This window comes from Pinus tabuliformis, chromosome Q, assembly GCF_031772625.1.
Source record: "Pinus tabuliformis cultivar Carrire ecotype Pingquan chromosome Q, CPIR1, whole genome shotgun sequence".
Taxonomy (NCBI): Eukaryota; Viridiplantae; Streptophyta; class Pinopsida; order Pinales; family Pinaceae; genus Pinus; species Pinus tabuliformis.
This window is the reverse complement of record NC_142296.1, coordinates 514,367,570-514,388,970: the sequence shown is the minus strand read 5'-3', so window position 1 is coordinate 514,388,970 and position 21,401 is coordinate 514,367,570. Positions and strand designations below refer to the sequence as shown.

Sequence of the window (21,401 nt, the reverse complement as noted above, 5' to 3'; positions counted from 1 at the left end):
ATGCCTTTTCACTTAACTAATGACTTCTTAATATAATCATTAATTTATTACTTAGTATTTATATTATTTATATTTATTTATTTTGTTATGAATTATATTCATAACACGAAACAACCGGGAAAGCTGACGCAAAGCGCAGAAGCCGAAACTGTCGGGAACTGCCAGAACTGCTGAGAAAGCTAACGCAAAGGGCAGAAGAGGCTGGCGTTGGGGTTTTTCGTGGGGCACACTAGAGCTGAGGAGTTGCCGAAGTGTTTATCTCGGGTTTCAGCCAGAGCATCTGCCTCTGAAGGAGAGGTACTACTGCCGAGATTATTCTCTGTTGGGTGAGCCGGTTTTGGCACCCAAATTGTATTCAAAAATTGCATAATAATAAAACCCTCAAATAGTTGCACTGGTTTCCCACATTGGGTTTCTCCGGGGACATTGGTCCAAAAACAACGGTGTCACTTATGTGCTTGTTTTGTTTCCTTCAATTGATGATCTGTAATGTGTTGAGCATGTACTTGTATTTATTTCCAGTATTTACATGGTAAATAACTTGTTAATTAACAAAACAAGTAGGTAGGAATAAATCAGAATGTACATAAAGGGTTTCTAACGGGTTAGATTTAGAAATTCCAACAAATAAGCCCTCCCAAACACCCAAAAACGGTTGAGATAATCTTCCCTGAACTTCCCCTTATCTCTCTCGCAAATACTCGCTTCACAAACTGATCCATGAATCCCCATGTGTGCCCAGTGAGGAACTCCTGCGCTGTCTCTAAGTGTTGGCAATCACGTTGCTCCCAAACAGGTATCTCCAGCTCCCAAAATCTTCCCAAAGGCTAGTTTTCCCGTCTACTTCCTTCACCCAAACTCCTTCGGCAATTGCTCCCCGAAAGGCCACTGAATTAGCTACTGCGTCCTCCTAGAGTACACAGTAACTGAATGATAGCTGAGTTGGGTGATCTGAATATCCACATGTAATCTCTGGAATGATAAAAAGAAGCCTCAATAGGGTGGCATTCGTGGTCCACCGAAGAGACGGTGAGTTCTTCGCTTGGAGAGCTCGTGCTAAACAACGAGTGACCCAGCTAAGCAGCTCGAGCAACTAAGGTTGAGTTCAATATGTCAAAAGATACCAAATGAGGCTGAGCCTCCTCTATTTATAACTTGTGAGCCTCTTTTCCCATGTGGGCCCCTTCCAACTAGCAATTCGACCCTCTCTCTCTAGCCATTTGAACTTCCCTCTAAAGTGGTGTGTATTTTCTCATGAGGGTGGCCCCCACGCTTGGCCAACAAGACATTCGGCCTCCATTTTCCTTCATGAGTCTCTCCAAAATTTACATGGGTCCCATGCTTCCAAAATTGTCAAAATTGTAGAATAGATAAACCTGTAACAATTTAATTTAGAAAGGGACATTACACTTTAAGAAATCTATAGATTATTTATTTTCAATTAGTTTAGCAATTTCTAAACCACAATACTATCATAAGAGCATGTTGTAACATGGACATCATGGCCTGGGATTTTTAAAAAGGAAATGTGAGAGAGAGTAGTAGCACCACCCATAGAAACCAGTATGGTTGCTAGTAAACATTCAATTCATATAAAAGGATATCAGTAGACATGAGAACATCGCCTTCTTTCTCGCCTCGATTTCGACTATTCCTCAATTCTCGCAGGATTTCAGGAGACACCTGAAAATTAACAATGATAAAATCAGAAATATTTTTATTCTCTACATCAAAGTACTGCATTTATCAATGGGCCATTAAAGAAAACCCCTCTACTTACCAAGTAATGCTTCTGATGTTGAACCAAGTTTTCCAAATCATCCTTCTGCGGCTTCATCAACTCATTCTTATACCTATATATATATCATGTCAAAATCAGCAAATATCTGCTCAACTCTTAAACTAGCTAATTTTGCATTTATGAAACGTCCAGAAATAGTTCATTCCTGAAAATTAAAAAATCAAATCAATGTCATAAATGGTATCATCTCTCTGCTAAAAACCTGTGAAGAACTTAAACACAAATGGCCAATGTCAATTGCCATTTACAAGAAAAATAGGCCTTCCAAGGTTACAACATGAAATGCCATGCACAATAACAAGCTATACTTTCCAGTTACATTGCATGAATCAGTTAATCAATAGATACATATCAAAATATATTCTACTTTCTCCAACCTGGTTTTCAATTTATTCAATAGTTAACCTGCTAACTGCCCAATATTAACCTGGCCAGTCATAACCTCACCCTAATATGAATTAAGTAGTCAATTGTTAAAAAGTCATTAAACATGCAATGAATGAATCATATGTTTAATCCTAACTGAAATCCATTTTGAAAAAATCAATAAAGTTGTCCAGACTTAGGCTAATGAAGATTTGTGGAAATGTATTAAACTTGCACTTCATCTACTTCATGCTTCATCGTTTGCCCTTTTAGGACTCAGACCGGCTTGATAACTTGCCTAGTTTATTGTGTTTTAGTGAAGACTTGATCAAAGATGATCACTCTACCACAGCTTAATATAAATGTGTAGAACAAGTGTGCAGTCCTAGTAATTCTTCTCTCCTGCTTTCATACTTGCTTTCTTCCTTGTTACTTACATACATATATATATATATATATATATATATATATATATATATATATATATATATATATCTTCCTTAACATGGTTGTTCATATGATTATATCAATTAGCATCAAAGCCTTAATATTAGGGCTTTTCAAGATTTTCAACATTCTAATCTCCTTTGGGGTCTTCTTCCTACTTGAAATCCTACTTCAAGCTTTCACCTAGTGGTTCAAGTAATTTGCAAGTGCATCAACATCACAAACTCCTATTTTCAATCCATTGGCATATAGGTATCATCTTATTTCTTGAGATGCTCCTTCCATTTTCACATTTGTCATTCATACATTTTATTTCGGCTAATCATCCCACAATCACAAACCCTTCTTGCAATCCATGGATCTATTGGTTTTTTACATATGTTCTGTTAGAAACACTGAGAAGGGGGTGAATCAGTATTTCAATCAATTGTTAATTTTACCAGTTTAAAAACTTTTACAAATATGAAGCACAATCCATGCCAGAACACAAGAATTAAAAATTGCTTGTATAACCTTATCTTACAATGATGAGGACACCAATCCTCCTTTACAAATTCAGGCTCCAACCTGTCAAATAAGGACACCAATCCTTTTCCACAAACCAAGGCACCAACCTGGTAATACAATGAGGACACCAATCCTCTTTAACAAGTCCAGGCACCAACCTGGCAAAAATTGAGGACACCAATCCTCTTCAGGCACCAACCGGTTCAAGCTGATCCAAGTAGACTTCAAAGCTTCTCCAAAAGCTTGTTCCAATGTAAGCTCCAAAACTGATGCAAAACTACGTCAAAAATGATTCAAGATAAGCTCCAATTAGATCAAAGAACTGCTCCAAGACTCCTTCAAGATAGGCTTCAAAGACTGCTCCAAAACTCCTTCAAAATAGATTTCATAGACTGCTCTTTATCGGACTTTCAAATTAGCTTCAAATCATGCTCCAAGTCAGCATCAAACAGCTTCAAGTTGACTCTAAAACAGGCCGAGACTGGCTGCGAAGAAGGTCCAAAAGTAGGCTGCCACAGAGCCAAATACAAGCCTGTTACAGTGCCGAATAAAGTGTTGTCACATGACCAAACTAGGTTCTGTTATAGCACCAAGGTTAGGGCCGAATCTGAGGCTGCTATAGGGTCGAGCCTAAGACAGTTAAAGGACCGAGGCTGAGGCTGCTATACGGCCAAGCCTAAGACAGTTACAGGACCAAGACTGAGGCTATTACAGGTCCGAGGCTGATGCTTGTAACAGGGCCGAATTTTGTTGAGAAAGAGGCTGAGTTTCCTCCACAATTGCTTCATAGAAATGCTTCAAAAATTGACCAATACCTAGCTCCAGAAAAGCCCTAACCAAAAAAGAAAAACCTTTTAGAGATGACTCCTTTCAACCTTGTTTCACTCCTTGGTTCATGAAATATGAAACTCTTATTCACTCCTCAAACAGGTCTGAATTCACTTGTCTTGCTTGGCTGAATGCCCTGGCCGAAATTAGAGAGGGGACGGCTTATTTATAGGCCTCATTGACCCCCAAACTGTTGAAGATTGTAACTAGGTTCGGTCTTCATAAATGTCATTATGTATTTTATGTACAAATAAAAAGAAGAAAATTATTATTATTTTGTAACATGTTTTTCATGCTTTATTTTGGTCAAAAGAAAAAGTCAAAGGGTGTGTTCTTCATGACCCTATGAAAAGAAGAAAAAAATTTGAATTCTTTTTGTTATTTTCATTGGTCTCACCAAGTTGCCAAGTCAGCCCTCCCAGCAGACAAGTCAGCCAGCCCAAAGGACGTGACCCTTCACATGAAGAAACAAGCATAAATTGGCACCTATGCTCCCATTTTGGCATCCAATCTGGTTTCTTCTGTGGAAATAAGTTCGGATCTGTGGTGTGGGAATCTGAGGCACATAAAGCAAGATCTGTATGGCACCTCCTCTCTGTGAGTAAGAATTACAGGAAGACATATAACCTCTGTGATACGAACTTTAGGAAGACATATTACCTCCGTAATGCAAGGTACAGGAAGACATATTTCTGATGATTTGAGTTCAGAGGCACACATTCTTTATGATGATGTGAATTCAGAGAGACATATTCCTTATGATAATGGAGTGGAAAGCTCAGTTCTTTACAGAAAACACATGTTTCTATATTTTATTAATTCTTGAATATGATGGTTTTACAATGAAGGTCCCTGGCATATATATCGCCATGGGTACCTTTTCAGGAAAGGGCATGATCTTCTGATCGTGCCCTTTCATTAAATTATACTAATTAATTTATTACATAACATTGTCTCCCTCTTGAAAAGGTGTTTTGTCCTCAAAGCATATGTAATGACGGGCGTTTTTGGCGAAATGCTTCTGTCTCCCAGGAGGCTTCTTCTTTAGGTAGATTCTTCCACTTGATAAGGTATTCTTTAATTACTCAAGATTGCAACTTCCTTTCCCTGGTGGTAACAATTCCTTCTGGTTCTAAGATGAACTTGCCTTCATCGTCTAATATCGGAAGTGTTGTCTGTGCTGATTGGTGTTTTCCCAATGCCTTTTTAAGACAAGATACATGGAAAATGTTGTGAACTCGACTATTATCTGGAAGGCTCAAGTTGTATGCTACTTGGCTGATCTTTTTGTTAATCTGATATGGTCCATAAAACTTCGGCGCCAATTTATTTTTTCCTTTTTGTTTTAGGGATAATTGCTTGTAAGCCTGAAGTTTAACAAATACCCATTCTCCAACTTCAAATTCTCTCTTTATTCTATGTCGGTCAGGCTGTTGCTTCATGCGATTTCTCGCAATACTTAGATTTTCTTTTAATGTTTAAAAAACTTTTTGGGTTTCTTCTAATTTCTCCTTAACTGCTGGAACTTTTGTCTCGGAAATGGCCAAATCCTTCCATTTAGGAGGTTCATATATGTACAAAGCTTGCAATGGAGTCATTTTTGCGGAAGTGTGATAAGTTGAATTGTACCAACATTCAACAACATGTAACCACTGAGCCCACTTTTTTTGTTTGTTTGTTGCATAACAACGAAGGTAAGCTTCTAAGCACTTGTTAACAGTTTTTGTTTGACTGTCTGTATGAGAGTGATATGCAGAACTCATGGTGAGGTACGTTCCAATATGTTTGAAAAGCTCCTATAAATACTCCCTTTAAACTTGGCATCTCTATCACTAACAATGACTTTAGGAAATCCATGTAATTTGTAGACATTCTTGCAAAATATCTCGGTGATCTCTTTTGATGAATTTGATTTCTTCATTCCTACGAAGTGTGCATACTTTGTGAGTCTGTCTACTACTACAAGAATTTTATCTTTTCCATCTGACATGGGAAATCCTTCAATAAAATCCATTGATATTTCTTCCCATTTTTTGTTTTGGATATTTAAAGGGTGGAGTGGACATGGGGTCATAATGTTCTCACTTTTATTTCGCTGATATTGATCACATTCTGCTACACATTTTTTAATATCATTATTCATTCCCTTCTAGAAAAAATGATTGACGTGCTTTAAAGAAGCCTACATGTCCGGCTGACAGTGAATCATGGGACTCTTTGAGAACCTTGACTTTAAATTTGGAATTTGGACTTAGGTAAATCCTTCCCTTGTACCACAAAATATTGTTTTTCCATTCAAATTTTGAATTCTAAGGAGGGTTATTGATTATAGCACTTGTTTCTGGATCTTTTGCATACTCACTTCGGATTTCATTAAGCCATTCTAGGATTATAGTTGAGACTGCAAACAAGGATGTTCCTTCATCTTTTCTGGAGAGAGCATCTGCCACTACATTGTCCTTTCCTCATTTATGTAATATCTCCATGTCAAAAGCAGAAAATTTTTCAATCCACTTTTGTTGTTCTTCCGAGAGCGTTTTTTGTTGGAGGAGGCATTGAAGACTGTTATGTTATGTTCATATGGAGAACTTACTTCCCAAAAGATATTGCTGACACTTGGCTAGTGCGTGCATAATAACAAGCATTTCTTTGTTGTATGTAGACTTAAGACATTCTCCCTTATTGAGCTCCTACTTTTGAAAGCTATTGGATGACCATCTTGCATAAATACTGCTCCTATACCAAAACTTGAAGCATCACATTCGATTATAAATGGTTTTGAAAAATCAAGAGTTGTTAATACAGGTGCTTTAGACATAATTTCTTTTAATTCTTCAAAACACGTTTCTGCTTCCTCATCCCAACAAAATGAATTTTCTTTAGAAGGTTTGTCAAAGAAGCAGTTACATGGGCATAGTTTTTAATAAACCATCGATAGTATCTAGTTAACCCTAAGAAACCCCTTAACTTGGATATGTTAATTGGTTTGGGCAACTCTCTTAGATCCTTGATTTTAGAATCTACTTTTCTACTTCCTCTTTTCCGAAAGTGCACTTGGATTTCTTGGCATAAAATTGATGCTCTTCTAATACAATGAGAAATTGATCTAAATGTTGTAGATGCTCCTTACATGTTTTACTATAAATTAGAATATCATGAAAGAACACTAACACAAATATCCTTAGATATGGACGGAATATCTCATTCATTGTGGCTTGGAATGTTGTTGGAGCATCAGTTAGACCTAAAGGCATTACCTTAAACTCATAGTGACCTTCATGTGTACGAAACGCAGTTTTTGCTATGTCTTCCAACCTTATCCTTATTTGGTAGTACCCTGATCTCAAATCTAATTTTGAGAAGTATTTAGCTCTGTGTAGTTCATCCAGCATTTCATCGATAAACAGAATTGGAAACTTGTTCTTAATCATTATCTTGTTTAGCCCTCGGTAATCTACGCATAGCCTAAACGATCCATCTTTTTTTCGAACTAATACAACTGGAGCAGCATATGGACTTCTACTTTTTGTGATAATGCCACATTTTAAAAGATCCTGGACTAACCTCTCAATTTTGGTTTTTTGATGATGTGGATATCGATACGGTTTGATGTTGATGGGATTTGATCTTGATTTGACTTCGATTGTATGCTCGATTTCTCTTTTAGGAGGCAACTTCATTGGAAGGTCTTGGAACACCTTCTCGTGCTTTTGAATTAGTTCTTGAACTTCAGGTGACTCTTCGTTAATCATATTTGAAGTTAGCATTTCTAATTGATGACACTGCACTAAATAAGTTGGTGCTCCCTTCCGAATCATTTTCATCATCTGGGATGATGATACAATTTGATTCTTAGGTGGCTGGAACCCATATAACTTGTATTTCTGCCCTTCCCATTTAAATTTTATAAATTGCTTTTGATGATTGGCAGAGTAAGTGCCTAGGGTTTGTAGCCATTGGATACCTAGGACCACATCAACTCCTCCTAATGGTACAATGTAGAACGGAGATTCTAGATTATAGTCTTGAATCTGTAATTTGACTTTATGGCATTTCCCTACTTTTTCAATTTTCTTACCGTCAGCTACCATAACCTTCATGTTGGGCATAGGAAATGTGAAAATGTTGAGCCTTTTCGCCATAGTTGAGTCCAAAAATTTGTGGGTGTTATCAGTATCAATTAGAACCATTACGTTGTTTTTTTTATATGACCTTTTAACTTTAATGTTTGGGCCTGTGATATACCTGTCAGGGTTGATAATGACACTTGCAGAATGTTCTCACTATCTAGTTCTGGAGAAAATTGTGGAGAATCTTCGATTTCTTCTACCTCTGATTCTTCATTGTCTGAATCATTAGTGGTTTCACACTTATACAGGTTCTTGGTTTCTTTTCCCTTAGCACATCTATGTTTAGGGTCCCATTTTTCGCCACAACATTTACACTTGCCTTCTTTCATTCTTTGAATTTCCAAGTTAGTTTTTTCTCCTTCACGGAGATGTGGTGGAACATATCTTGTGTTATCTGTGTTCGCAGTTTGGGGAAATCTTCGTCTCGAATATACTCTTTCAACTTTTGGCCACTACATCTTTTCATGCTTCTTTTCAGCAGTTTTTGCCTTCTGTCTTGCTACTTCTATAGAAGTGATGTCATGAAGCTCAAGCTCAGCCTGGAGATGGGGTTTAAGTCCAATGATGTATGACTGAATGAGATGAGTTTATGATAATCCAAGTTCTTGTGTAGTAGCTAAAGTTTCCTATTCTCGAGTGTATTCATCCACATCTTCTTTTTGTTGAAGTTTGGTGAGTGCTAAGAAGAACTCTTCTTCCTTAACACCTTGGAACCTCTTAAAAAATGCATTTTTGAATTTCTTCCAACTGATAGCAAGTGTTATGTTCTTCCACCACATATACCAATTATATGCTTCGCCTTCCATTTGAATGGGATGCATGTCTGATCTTTTCATCATCATTGTCAATAACGTAAAACTTGAAATATTCTTCTGCTTTATTAAACCATGCAACATTACACTTCTCGTTACCTTTAAATTTGGAGAGCTCAAGTTTTTCTCTTCGTTGATATGAAGTCACTGATGCAGTGAAGAAGTGGTATTGATTCGCAAGCTGTATATTTGAGTATTGATTCCAGAGCTGCACATTTTGAAAATTCGTGTTACTATTTTGTTGATGGGGGATGGACAGTGCTTTTGGAGACTTAGGGTTCTCATGTGAGTTTGACGAGTTTGATGTATCCGAAGAATTGAGATGTTGAGTAGCTTCATTATTCTAGGGTATTTGATCAGGTGTAATCTTCAACTTGTCACAAATACAGGTCAACATCACCATTGCTTGATTATGATTTAGATCCACCTTATTTGAAAGGATTGCATGATCCTTTTTAAATTCATTATGGTTCTGTTCGAGCTGACTCTCTATTCTTTTTGTTGTACCCTGGAGCTCCTCGATTTTTTCGCCATGTCCAGGTCACCAAAAGTTTCAAGATCTATCAATCTTGACAAAGACATTGATCAAGTATGTGGTGGTTTATAATTATCCAGCTTAACCTTTTTTCTCAACTTGAACCTAAATTAATTAATTTTTTTTACTAAATATTTTTTTTTAATATAAAACTTTGCTCTCTTTTTTTCATATAATTTCTTTAATAAATAGTTATAAAACTATATAATTTAATTTTATACTTATAAATTAATTTGTATATAGTTTATATAACCACTATATAAAGTGAGTTATAAAGAACGTATATATGTTTGTTAATGTAAGTTACAGGACAAAGGTCAAAGGGTAGATGAAACGGTGACTAAGGAATGGGGTGCGAACAACAACAGGGATAACCAACAAACAGGAAGCATGATTTAGCCGAGCAGGAACAAGACACAGTGTAACGGAAGGATTTGGCAGTAGTGGAGTTTATCAAACAAGGGACGTGATGACAGACGGGGGAAGTTGCAGCGGTTGGTTAGCGAATGCAGGTCGGGACGCAACTATAAGAAAAAACGATGGCAGTAACAGCGATGAAGGGAGAGTGGTACAGCTAATAGATGAAAACACAGCGACTGGAAAACAATGTCAGGCAATAGCTCGATGCAGGAGAAAGGACAGTGTTTGGAAATGCGTTGTCAGATGAATTGCGGACAGGGGTGAACTCGATGCGGACAATGCAGTGGTGAACATGTTAGCGAAGGGTAGCAAGTGGTGTCGTCATGGGTGGCTAGAGAGAACAGTGAACCGTGTACAGTTATCCGAGAAGCGAACTTGCTCTGATACCAAATGGAGCGTAAAGCTCAATTCTTTACAGAAAACACATGTTTATATATTTTATTAATTCTTGAATATGATGGTTTTACAATGAAGGTCCCTGGCATATATATCGCCATGGGTATCTTTTCAGGAAAGGGCATGATATTTTGATCGTGCCCTTCGTTAAATTATACTAATTAATTTATTACATAACAGATAATGCAAGTTCAAAAGGGCATATTCTTTATGATGATATGAGTTCATAGGCATATTATCCAATGTTGATGCAAGTTTCAGAGACATTTAGGACAGACATATGACAGATTGGATAACAAGACATGGCAGAGTTTAGAGGGTTGACTTGGCACTTGGATAACTGGTTCGCTTGACCTGGATTACTCTTGTTAACGAAGAATCTATAAGGATTGATGGGTTTTCCCCTTGTGGATTTTGCCCAGGCCTATGGCCTAATTTATGGTGTCTCTTGTCTCTCGTGCTCCGTGATGTTTATTTTTCTCTCTGTCTTTGAATGTATAAGTGCTTGATGAGATAACTTAATGAAGTAAACGCTACAAGGAAACACATATATCAGTCACAAGTAATTATCATGTTAAGAAATTCTACCCTGCATCCAAATTTCAACACAAACAATGCCAACTTAACCCAAGTAGGGCCGACCTGACCTTTGGAAGGTCCGACTTGACTAGGTCCATAAAAGTTCAATTTTTAACTTAAAAAATTCATATCTCCCCAACCAAGAAGAGCTAGAGGGCGAGCCACTCCTCATTGGAAAGCTCTTGAGACAATCTAAAAGCCTTTAATATCATCTTCTTCAGTTGGATAACCTTTGACATCAATAACAACTATTTTCTCAACATGTTCTCTTGGTTTTCCACCTCTTCCACTAGTTTTCAACTTCTATCACTAATACAACTAATTTTTACATTCTCCGATTGATTAAATTTGCAGAACCATAACCAGAATCCATCTTCTGATTTTTTACTGTGGAGCCCATAAACTCTTTGTATTTACATTACTCTGCTTTTGTTGTGAAAATTAATGGGTTTTCAACATGTAGCATACTTGGAAATGCTTCTACCAATCATAACTTTGATCAAAAAAACTTGCAATACTCTCCTCAGATTATTTGAACATGCTTCAACCTCAATCTCTTTGGTAGCAACTCACAACAAATACCTTCTACATTCACCAAGACTTTTGCACCATTATCATGAACATCAAATATTGTCGACCTCATCATCATTATCAACTCCTATTTTAATCCATCAGCACACGTGTATCATGTTATAGCTCAAGATGCTCCTTCCATTTTCACATTTATGCATTTTTTTTTTTTTCTGTACATCGTCCCACACAAGGTTACTTGGGAGCTAGGGCGAAAGCGGGGAGCAAGAGCGAGGAGCGACATTTTCAAAAGCTCATGGTTTGGGAGCGAATCGGGAGTGAATTTTTATATAATATATATTTTTATATATTTTGATGCATATATGCCAACAAAAGCATGTAGAATGATGAATTAGAGATAAAAAGCATAAAAACATGGACTGAACCATATAACATCAATCATCTAGAAGTTATAATCCTCATCAACCACGTCCACAAGTTAGTAACATACAACATATCGAGTCTCATGATTCATCAATCTTAAAGTTTCAAGCTTTCAAAATTCGATATATAACATTTATCATGATTGATCACTAAAGTTGTAACTTGTACTTGTAACCATTACCATTACCGAGTAACCAAACGATAACAAAGAATATCTAATATGAAATGAAATGTTTCAACTTTCAACTTTCATGAAGCATCATATTCATAATTCATTACCAATGAGTTATAATTGTCAACTTCAAACTTCAAACTTAAATTGTCATATGTTGTCTACAAAATATATCATAATAAATATGAAAGAGTCAACAGTTATAAAAACCACTAGAAACTAGAAAACACAAGTAAATCTATTGTCTATTGCTAATGCTTGGGCCTCTTGCTGCCACGAGAAATGTCTAATTTCTGAGAAAGCATGTAGAATGATGAATTAGTTATTAAAAGCATAAAAACATGGATTAAACCATATAACATCAATCATCTAGTAGTTCCAATCTTCATCAACCACAAGCCCACAAGTTACAAGTTTTGATTTATATAGCATGTAAGGGTGCACATAACCAAAATAGCATCGAGTGCAATCCATCTCTTAACCAAAAATACATCAACAAACAGGCTCTAGATGGCCTCTATCATCCAAAAAATCATGCTACAACAAATACCTGCATATCATCAAAGTCATTGTCTATCTTGAGATCTCTGTCATTAATATCACTCTCTAAGCATTAACATAAGATAGAAAAAACGTAGCAGGTCAAGTCAAGATTTTGTTTGAGTGATGGGTACATTTTTAGTAGGGTCATGATAGAGGAATTCGACAACCAGTGTTACTAACATCAAGGTACATAGAGGGATTGGTGCTCTTGATGAGTTCCATAACCTAGTAAATGATAAAATCCGAGGAAAACATTGCAAACCCCCCACTCCTGAAAAACTGATAAGTCTCCATATGAAATCCAATGAGGTTGGAATCACTATCAAACATCCCGGGTCATTTCATGGTAATGTTTAAAAATTAAGTGATTACTTTAAGAATTTAACATTAACATGAATTGCATATCAATACTAGGGCCATTGGCTTGATCATTAGGCTGCCCCACTCAAAATTTCTTGTTTCTTTGAAAAAAATGTGTTTGGAATGTGTTTGCATAAAAAAAAATTGCAAAAAAAACTAGGGAGAGAAGTAAATTTTAGGGTTCTCGGGGTCGCTCCCGAAGTAAGCAGGTTCAAGTAGGGGGGAGGGCGGGGGGCACTCCCCTGCAACCCTGGTCCCACAATCAGAAATTATTTTAGCAATCTACAAAATTTTGGGTTATCTACACATGTTCCATTGGTTATTAACATATTCCATTGGTCTTCAACTAATATTGATAGTACAACTACTCTTTACACTGTGTCGTTGATCAAATTTTTAGAACCACAACCAAAATCCATGAAATACTCGAGGAGTTGTGATATTTTACAGTGGATCCCAACAAAATTTAGCATTTACACTAGTTCTACCATTGTGACACAAATATAATGTGCTTCTCAACATTTTGCATTCTTGGCAATGGTTCTACTAATCAAAATTTGCTCAACAAAAACTGCAAGAGTCTCAATGGTTTATTTGTATGTCAATTCATCGTCCATCTTCCTTGAAGCCATTTAATGTATTTTGTCAACCACACATAAATTGCTCTTTTCCATCAACATTGAACCTCTTAGGTAGGTTGTTCATCCATCTACTCAACCTCGAGATCACATATTGCTGCAAAGAACAACAGCAATCTTATTAAAGCCATATTTAAATTTGGGGAAAAGGTTTCCTTGTAGCCGATACACTCAACGTGAGTATAGCGTTTCCTTGGAAATTCAACCTTACACTTATCAGCAATGCCATTTTCTACATGCTTCTTGAAGACACTTACAATCAATGACTCTATCATTTAAGAAGCTTCAGCAATCGCCATAATGTCAAGATCTCCCAAGTCTGATGGCTGAGGGTGAGGAGGGAAATTGGGCATTGATTTGCTATCGAAGACCTCTAGAACCATCGGGGGGTCCGACTGTATGATCCTTGTGGTGGGGCATGGGGGCAGGGTGGTGTATGAGTGAGCGAGACTCCTAGCATCTGAGGTGGAAAGAATGCAACTTCAAATAGATCCCTGGTTGTTCCTCTGGAACTGGAAGGTAGTTTGATGGGCAAGAGGCACTCTACTCTGGATCCATCCAGAGCTGATCTCTCTAATGCTCTGAGAACATGTGGTCTGATGTGTTAAGCAAATTTAGATCTTTGGTGATTTACTTTTTGTGATTAATTCAATATTTGGTAGAATTCAGGTGCAAGGTATTCAGATAAGGGGCTCAGCCGACCAATTAATAGTAATATCTCCTACATTTGATAGAATTTCTTTCTCACATATCTATACAGAACTAAACATGGATGCAAATGTTCTTTCTAAAACAGGGCAAGATCTGGCAAAAGATGTTATTTATGTTGATGAAGAGAGGGATGTGACCACTCTCTCAACTGTATGCAATTTTTTATTTGTTTCTTTCAATTGTTATGGTTATTTCCAGTCTGGAAATGGATACTGTTTTTTATTTTGTTGGATTGTACTGATGATACTTGGGACTGTTGTCTACTTTGGAATGTGGAAAACATATCTAAATGTAGTATGTGGGTTATTTTCAATGTAAAGTATATAAGAACTTTATGTCTCTGGATCATGATGCACGAAATTGGTGATGTTGAGTCTTTTTGTTCGTTGCTCAGGGTAGCACCAATGTTTTAAAACTCCAACTCGGCTCAACTCCAGACGAGGGTCGACTTCGACTCCCACTGCTACTCGGTATCAACTCGGCCGGTTTGATTTCAATGACTCGGTCGTTATAAAAAATACATTAAATATTTATTTTTTTATGAAAAAACATAATTTTAAAGATCTTCATTCATGTTTCCAAACACAAAGAATTAGAATATAGAGAGAAGACAACATATGATCAAAGTAGGCTCATGAATATATCCATTATATCAAAATAGCACCCAATGCATTGTCCAATACATACATGATATAGAGATCAAAACAAAAACACATAACCAAGGAGGCTCTAAATGGCCTCTACAACAAAAGTAAAATGTAAAACATCACTAGTCACTAGTACTACTGGCCAGTGTTGTGAAAATCGCGATAAAATCGCGATTTTATCGTCTTATCGCGATTTTTTTGATAAAACGATTTTATCGCGATTTTTATACGAATTTATCGCGGGTAATTTTTTTTGGACGATTTTTATGAAATTATCGCGATAACAATCGAAATTATCGTGGGGGTCTCCGGCAGCAAGGTTTTATAATGTTTTTTTTTGGTTTTTTTTATGAAATCATTTGCACAGTCGGTGCAGCGAGGTTGTACAAGGGATACTAAATGTTCAAAATGCAATTTTTTTTGAAAGAAACAAATAATTTTTTAGTGGGGCAGCTTAATGATCAAGTCTAGGCCCTAGTATTGATATGCTATTCATGGTAATGTCAAATTCTTAAAGTAAAAGGATGAAAATGAAGATTAAGGAGAATGTCACTTTTACCTCCTTTACTTAAATTTTTAACATTACCATGAAATGACTCAGGATGTTTGAGAGTGGTTCCGGCTTCATTGGATTTCATATGGAGAAAGTAGAATTTTAGATTTCATTTAAAATGCAGCAGACTTATCAGTTTTTCAGGATTTCAAGATTGGGAGATTGTAATGTTTCCAGGTGACACCACCTGCTCAGGCTACCCCTGCCACCAGTAGAGGATGTGGTCTACCTCCTATAGTTTCTACTTCTAGTTCTTCAACTTCTAGAGCATAGCAGACTCCACTACCAACTCCACCAGCACTAGCATCTACATCTAGAGGGAAAGGGAACGCTGTGGCATTTTCTCGCAAGAGGGGTAAAGGAAATCAATAAGATTAGACTTTAGTTATTTTCTTCATTTTATTGTATATGACATTATGACATGATGAGATACATTATTATATTTTTTGTTGATATTTTGAGGCTGAGTTGGGACTCAAGAGTCAGGACTTACTATTCAGGACATGATTCAATGTTGTGTGATTTTAGCACTAGAAATAATATTAAACATCTTATATATTAGTTTTTTAATCATATTTATGTGTCAATGTATTTATTTTATGTTGTAGATGGTTTAGATATTAAAAAAATTGAAAAAAATGAATATTTTTGTACCAAACGATTTTTTCCCGATAATTACGATTTTTTCCTCGCACCGATATTATCCCGATAACAATTAATGCAACATTGCTACTGGCTACTACTAGAGAGGCCAACATCATTTGGCTTAGACTCTGAATCAGATTCAGACAGGGAAACCCATGGCTCCTCCTCCTCATCACCAACTCCAACTGTAGCTGTAGAAGTAGTAGCACTAGCAAGTGCAGCAGCTGCGCGCTAAGATAGATGAGATATGTGCTTCCGTCGTGGCTAAGTAGAGGAAGTGCTTGCAACTAGAGGACTTGGGGCTGAGCCTGAGACAAGTGGATCTGCATTCAACTGAACATTATGTTTAGTAGCAACTTCAGCTAATACCTTTATCTATAAATCCAAATCAATACCAATATCCTCGTCAGAATCAAACTCTGTTGGATGACTCTCCACTACCCAATCTGATGTTGAATCAATATCTTCCAACACAATGGGATCTATATCAAGTCTTTTGTTCAGCTATTGGTTGCGTCTAAGCCAGAGGTTGTATTGGACATAAACTAAATCATTTAACCGTTTTTGTTCCAAACGGTTTCTCTTCTTCGTATGAATCCTCTCAAAGACATACCAATTGCACTCACACCTAGTAGGACTGCAAGTTTGACTCAAAATACAGATTGCAAACTTTTGCAATTGAGGACAATGGCTACCAAATGCCTCCCACCATTGCGCTACAAAAAACATAGTTGAGTAATGAGTTAGCTCAATAAATTATATCCAACTTTCCAATTATAAACAATTTAACAAAATAAGAATTTGAAAGTTGAAATTGTTTGTTTGTCTGGCTCATCTGCTTCCCTTGCAATCCTTGCTAGGTTCTTGCCAAAGGTACATGTGGCTCTGCTAAAACAAGTGATTTGTCGGTGTCTCCAGTTGATCACTCTCCTTAGGGACCATGCAGTCAATGCAGTCAATCAATCCATCTCTAACATCCCTAGTCAAAGCTTCTTCCTCCAGAGCTTTATAATGATACCTTGGGTTCAAAAAAAACCCAGCTGCATGTATAGGGCGATGGAGTTGATGGTTCCTTCTTTCATCAATGATTGCCCAAATGGGCCCATACATAGCCACTCTATCCTTGTATACTATCTTTATTTGCTCCTTTGCTTGATCCATAGCCCCATAAATGAAACCCATAGCCAATCTTTCCCCATCCACCAACCGCAACACCTTAACCAGTGGCTCAGCAACCTTTCCAATCTTTGTTGCCTTTTTCCAAAATATGTCTTCATTAACTTTCTTTTTCACATCTTTTCCATCCTGTTTGTGAGACCATTGGCATTCATTCCATTCATCACTGGAAAACACCCTTTGCAAGTTTCTATGTTGGGAAAGCATAGATTGCAATGTCAAAAAATGAGTTGCAAATCTAGTGATGGCAAGTGTAATAATATCCCTGCTCCCAGTGTGTTTCCTCATCAGGCTCAAAATCCATGAGTGATTGTAGATATATTTTGTTATGCTTTTGGCATGCTCTACAATGATCTTGATCCAATCTATTTTCCCAATATCCTCAAGCATGAGGTCTATGCAATGTGCAGCACATGGGGTCCAAAAGATGGTTTTGTGTTTTTCCTCTAACATTTTACCAACAAGAACATAGTTAGAGGCATTATCTGTGATGATTTGAACAACATTAGCCAACCATACCTCTTCAACAACCTCATCCAAAATCTAAAACAAGTGTGCATCTTTCACCCTATCAGATGCATCAACTGATTTTAGAAACATCGTTCCTTGCGGACAAAAGATCAAAAAGTTTATGATGGTACGATTCCATTGATCAATCCATCCATCTGACATGATGCTACATCCTGTTTTTGCCCATGAGCGTTTGAAATATTTCAAATATTCATCAATGGAGGAAACTTCTTTTTGCGAAAGAGATCCCCTTAACTCATGCATAGTAGGGCCTTTGAAGCCCTTTCTAGCAGCAAATATTGCATCAAACATAGGTTGATAATATGGTGAACAATAAGCATTGAAGGGGATATCAGAATCATACCTCCATCTAGCTATGTAACACAGGCAGTCTCTCTCAATTATTTTTTCCAATGATCATCTAAAGTGGGTTTCATATGACTTCTATTAGCTTGAGGATCATGTGCATCTCATGGACAGGAAGGTGTGAAATAACTTTTGATATCACCCCTCTTTTTCATTTTACTCTTACCCTTTTCTTGAATAGACTCCAAAGAGGGTGGAACATAGCCAAGGCCCAAAGGGGTTTGTTAAAATTGGCAACTAGGGCCAAACTCCATGTGGGTTGTCTTATTAATGGCAGCTGATATTTTTCTTGGATCCCTCTCATCGAGAGGTGTAGGATTGATCTAAAGATCATCCGATTCCGATAAGGATTCATGGAGATATGAATTTATTTGTGTTATGGGACAATTCGTCAAGGTCGGCCAGCAACCAAATAAACCCCACATGTGCTCAACATTTTAGTATAAATAGAGGTGCCTTGAAATTCATTTGGATACACTCACTTGGGATCTCTTCCTCTCTACTTGTCTTTGGGTTTTGGTGAGAGGGGAGATCCTAAGAGATAACGTTGCCCTAATGGAGAGAGGTTCTACCCTATCTAGAGGGAGTGCCCTAGGCTTTATGCTGACCTAATGAAGAAACCCTAGACGTAGGAGGAAAGGGAGATCTAGCGGTGAAGGAAGCCTAACAGAAAACCCTAACGTAGTCTTATCATGCCCTAATCTATAGGTTGTTCTGGAAGGGTTTTAGACAACCCTTAGATGCAACAAAAAGGGATACCCTAACATCCATAAGGAGGCTCCCATTCGCTGCCCTAACCTGCCCTCATACGTTGTCCAAAGGAGCCCTTATACGCTGCCCTAATCCGCTGTCATAAGGAGGCCTTAAGTATGCCCTAGCCGCAGATCTAAGGTAGGGTTACAACTGAGTTAAATGTGCCCTAGCCGCAGATCTAAGTGGAGACTTAGCCACAGATGAAGGAGAGCTCTAGCAATCGTTAAGGGAGAGGTCTAGCCGCAGTTAAAGGAGGCCTAAATCCGCAGCAAAGAGAGGCTAGATCCACAACAAATGAGGAGACCTATACGCAGCTAGGAGAGGAGGCCTAATCTACAGTCAAGAGGAGCTCCTATACGTTATCAAAGGGAAGTCCTAATCTGCCGTCAAGCATAGCCAAGATCTGCAGCAGAAATCTAAGTGTGTTGTAGGTGACAGCATGGAAATGTGTGTTGTAGGTGTTACAGTGGGACAGCAGTATAGCTGTACATGATCAATACATGGACAACAAGGTACAGCATGTCTAAATAGGACAGTTGCAAGCATGATGACAATGGGACAGCAATGAAGCTTGGTGGAGCAAGCAAATAGGACAGCTGCAAGCATGATGACACATGGGACAGCTGCAAGCATGGTGAAGCATGGACAGCAGCAGCATGGTGAAGCATGGACAGCAGCAGCATGGTAAAGCATGGACAGCAGCAAGCATAGTGCTGCAAGTACATTGGGACAGCAGTATAGTACTTGGTGCAGCAAGTACACAAAGCAGCAATGGTGCAGCAAGCACATGGGTGACAGCATAGTGCAGCAGTGGCACAAGGTACAACAGTGCCAAACACTGGGACAATAGTGCAACATGGTGCAGCACAATGAGGTGCAGCATGGTGACGAGATGCAACACAATGATAGGTAAAGGAGTCACCTTGGAGAATCAGTTGAAGTAGCATGTGTTCAACTGATCTCATGTATCATCTTCTTAGAGATGATCTGTGCTCTTATCTAGATAAGTCAAAGTGTTGACTTCTGTTGTGAATGTACTATCTCTCTCTCTCTCTCTGTTGAACTATTGAAAAACATATAAGAAGAATTGATCAAGGGTTTCCCCACATTGGGGTTTGTCCCTGGCTAGCGCCACATCTTGTGTCCTCTTGTCTTGGCTTGTCTTCTGCGATTTATGTTTATGTTCTATCTGCAGTTTACTTTAATGCTGATGTGATTGCTAATTTGGAAAAGATATTGAGCTAACTGTGAAAATTGAATCAAATTGCTCTAGGCATAGAACATACCTAAACTTAACATGGTATCATAGGTGAGGTGAAGACAATGCCCAAGCAAGAGTGAAAGAGCAATCACCAAAGACAGTTGAGAAAGGACAAAAGGATCAATGGATTCTTCATCCCTCTTCAAATTCACCAAGGGTGAAATCGAAGCAGAGAACATTATCGAAATGGCACATCGGAATCTTATGATGGCCTACCGAAAGATCACTTCATTGGGAAGTCCGGATCTAAGGGTGGAAAGAAAGGCAGATGACTTGTTCGGCCATTATAAGAAGGAGCGTCTGAATGGCAGGGACACGTCACTTGATGATGATAACAATCATTCTAGGGACATCTTCATTGATCAGAGGAAGGACAGGGAACGGCCGACTCTTCAAAGAAAGCAAGGAACCCCAAGTATGAAGAATCAAATGTTGTTTCTGATAAGATAAAGAAGCGTTATCTTGTATTGGCCCTCTCCTTTAGATTCTTTGGGAATATGGCTTATTGATTGTAGTGCTTCAACGCACTCCATCGGATAGAAGGTTGCTCTCTCAAATTTGGTAGAGATGGAAACAATCATGGGATTATACTTGGAACCGATGCCACTTATCTTGAAAAGGGTGTAGGGAATGTTACCCCTCAATTGAATGAGGGTAACTCGATTCATTTACAGAATCTCTTTTATGTACTTGATCGCAAGAAGAACCTGGTGTCCACTTCGGCATTGAAAGTCAAAGGTCACAGGGTGGCATTCATCGATGGAAAGGTACGTGTTTGGAAATAGAATTTTCAAAGATGCTTTTATCTTTGAGTTCAGGGTTGGCAATTTGTATCAAGTTGCAGGATGGTCCATTGGGGACCATGTCAGTTGACAAATCTCATGCACTGGAGGTCTACTTATGGGGCTCTACCCGATGTGAGTCAGATGGTCACTCGGATGCCTGAATTCAAGAAAAGCATGAAGGTACATGTCTAAGATGTACCGAAGAAAAATCTTACAAGGGGACCATTCCCCTCATGTAGCAGGTCCACACGTTTGGAACAACTCGAGGGGTTTGAGATTCATGATCGAGAATCTCATGTGTGTAGGTGGAAGAAATTCCTCTATGGCTTGAAGCAAAACACCCCGGGTTTGATATGAGAGGATAGTTGTCAGATGAAGCTGAGATTCACTAAGAGTGAAGCCAATCCAAACCTTTGTTTGAAGGTTGTGGATGATAGACCTCTCATACCGGCACCTTCTGAGGACGACCTATTTCTGAAAGGTGCAGACCCTCTCATTTATAGAAG

At 38.0% G+C, this 21,401-nt stretch overlaps 1 protein-coding gene across 1 annotated transcript in view; it reads right to left on the bottom strand.

Annotated features, from left to right (window-relative positions):
- Nucleotides 1–21,401, bottom strand: part of LOC149220417 (bystin-like) — a 181,488-nt gene that overhangs the window by 28,039 nt on the left and 132,048 nt on the right. The window contains exons 11-12 of the mRNA XM_089384780.1: nucleotides 1,781–1,853; nucleotides 1,605–1,683 (exon numbers count right to left, since the gene is read on the bottom strand). Of these exons, the coding sequence (XP_089240906.1) occupies nucleotides 1,605–1,683; nucleotides 1,781–1,853 (152 nt within the window). The remainder of the gene's footprint in view (nucleotides 1–1,604; nucleotides 1,684–1,780; nucleotides 1,854–21,401) is intronic.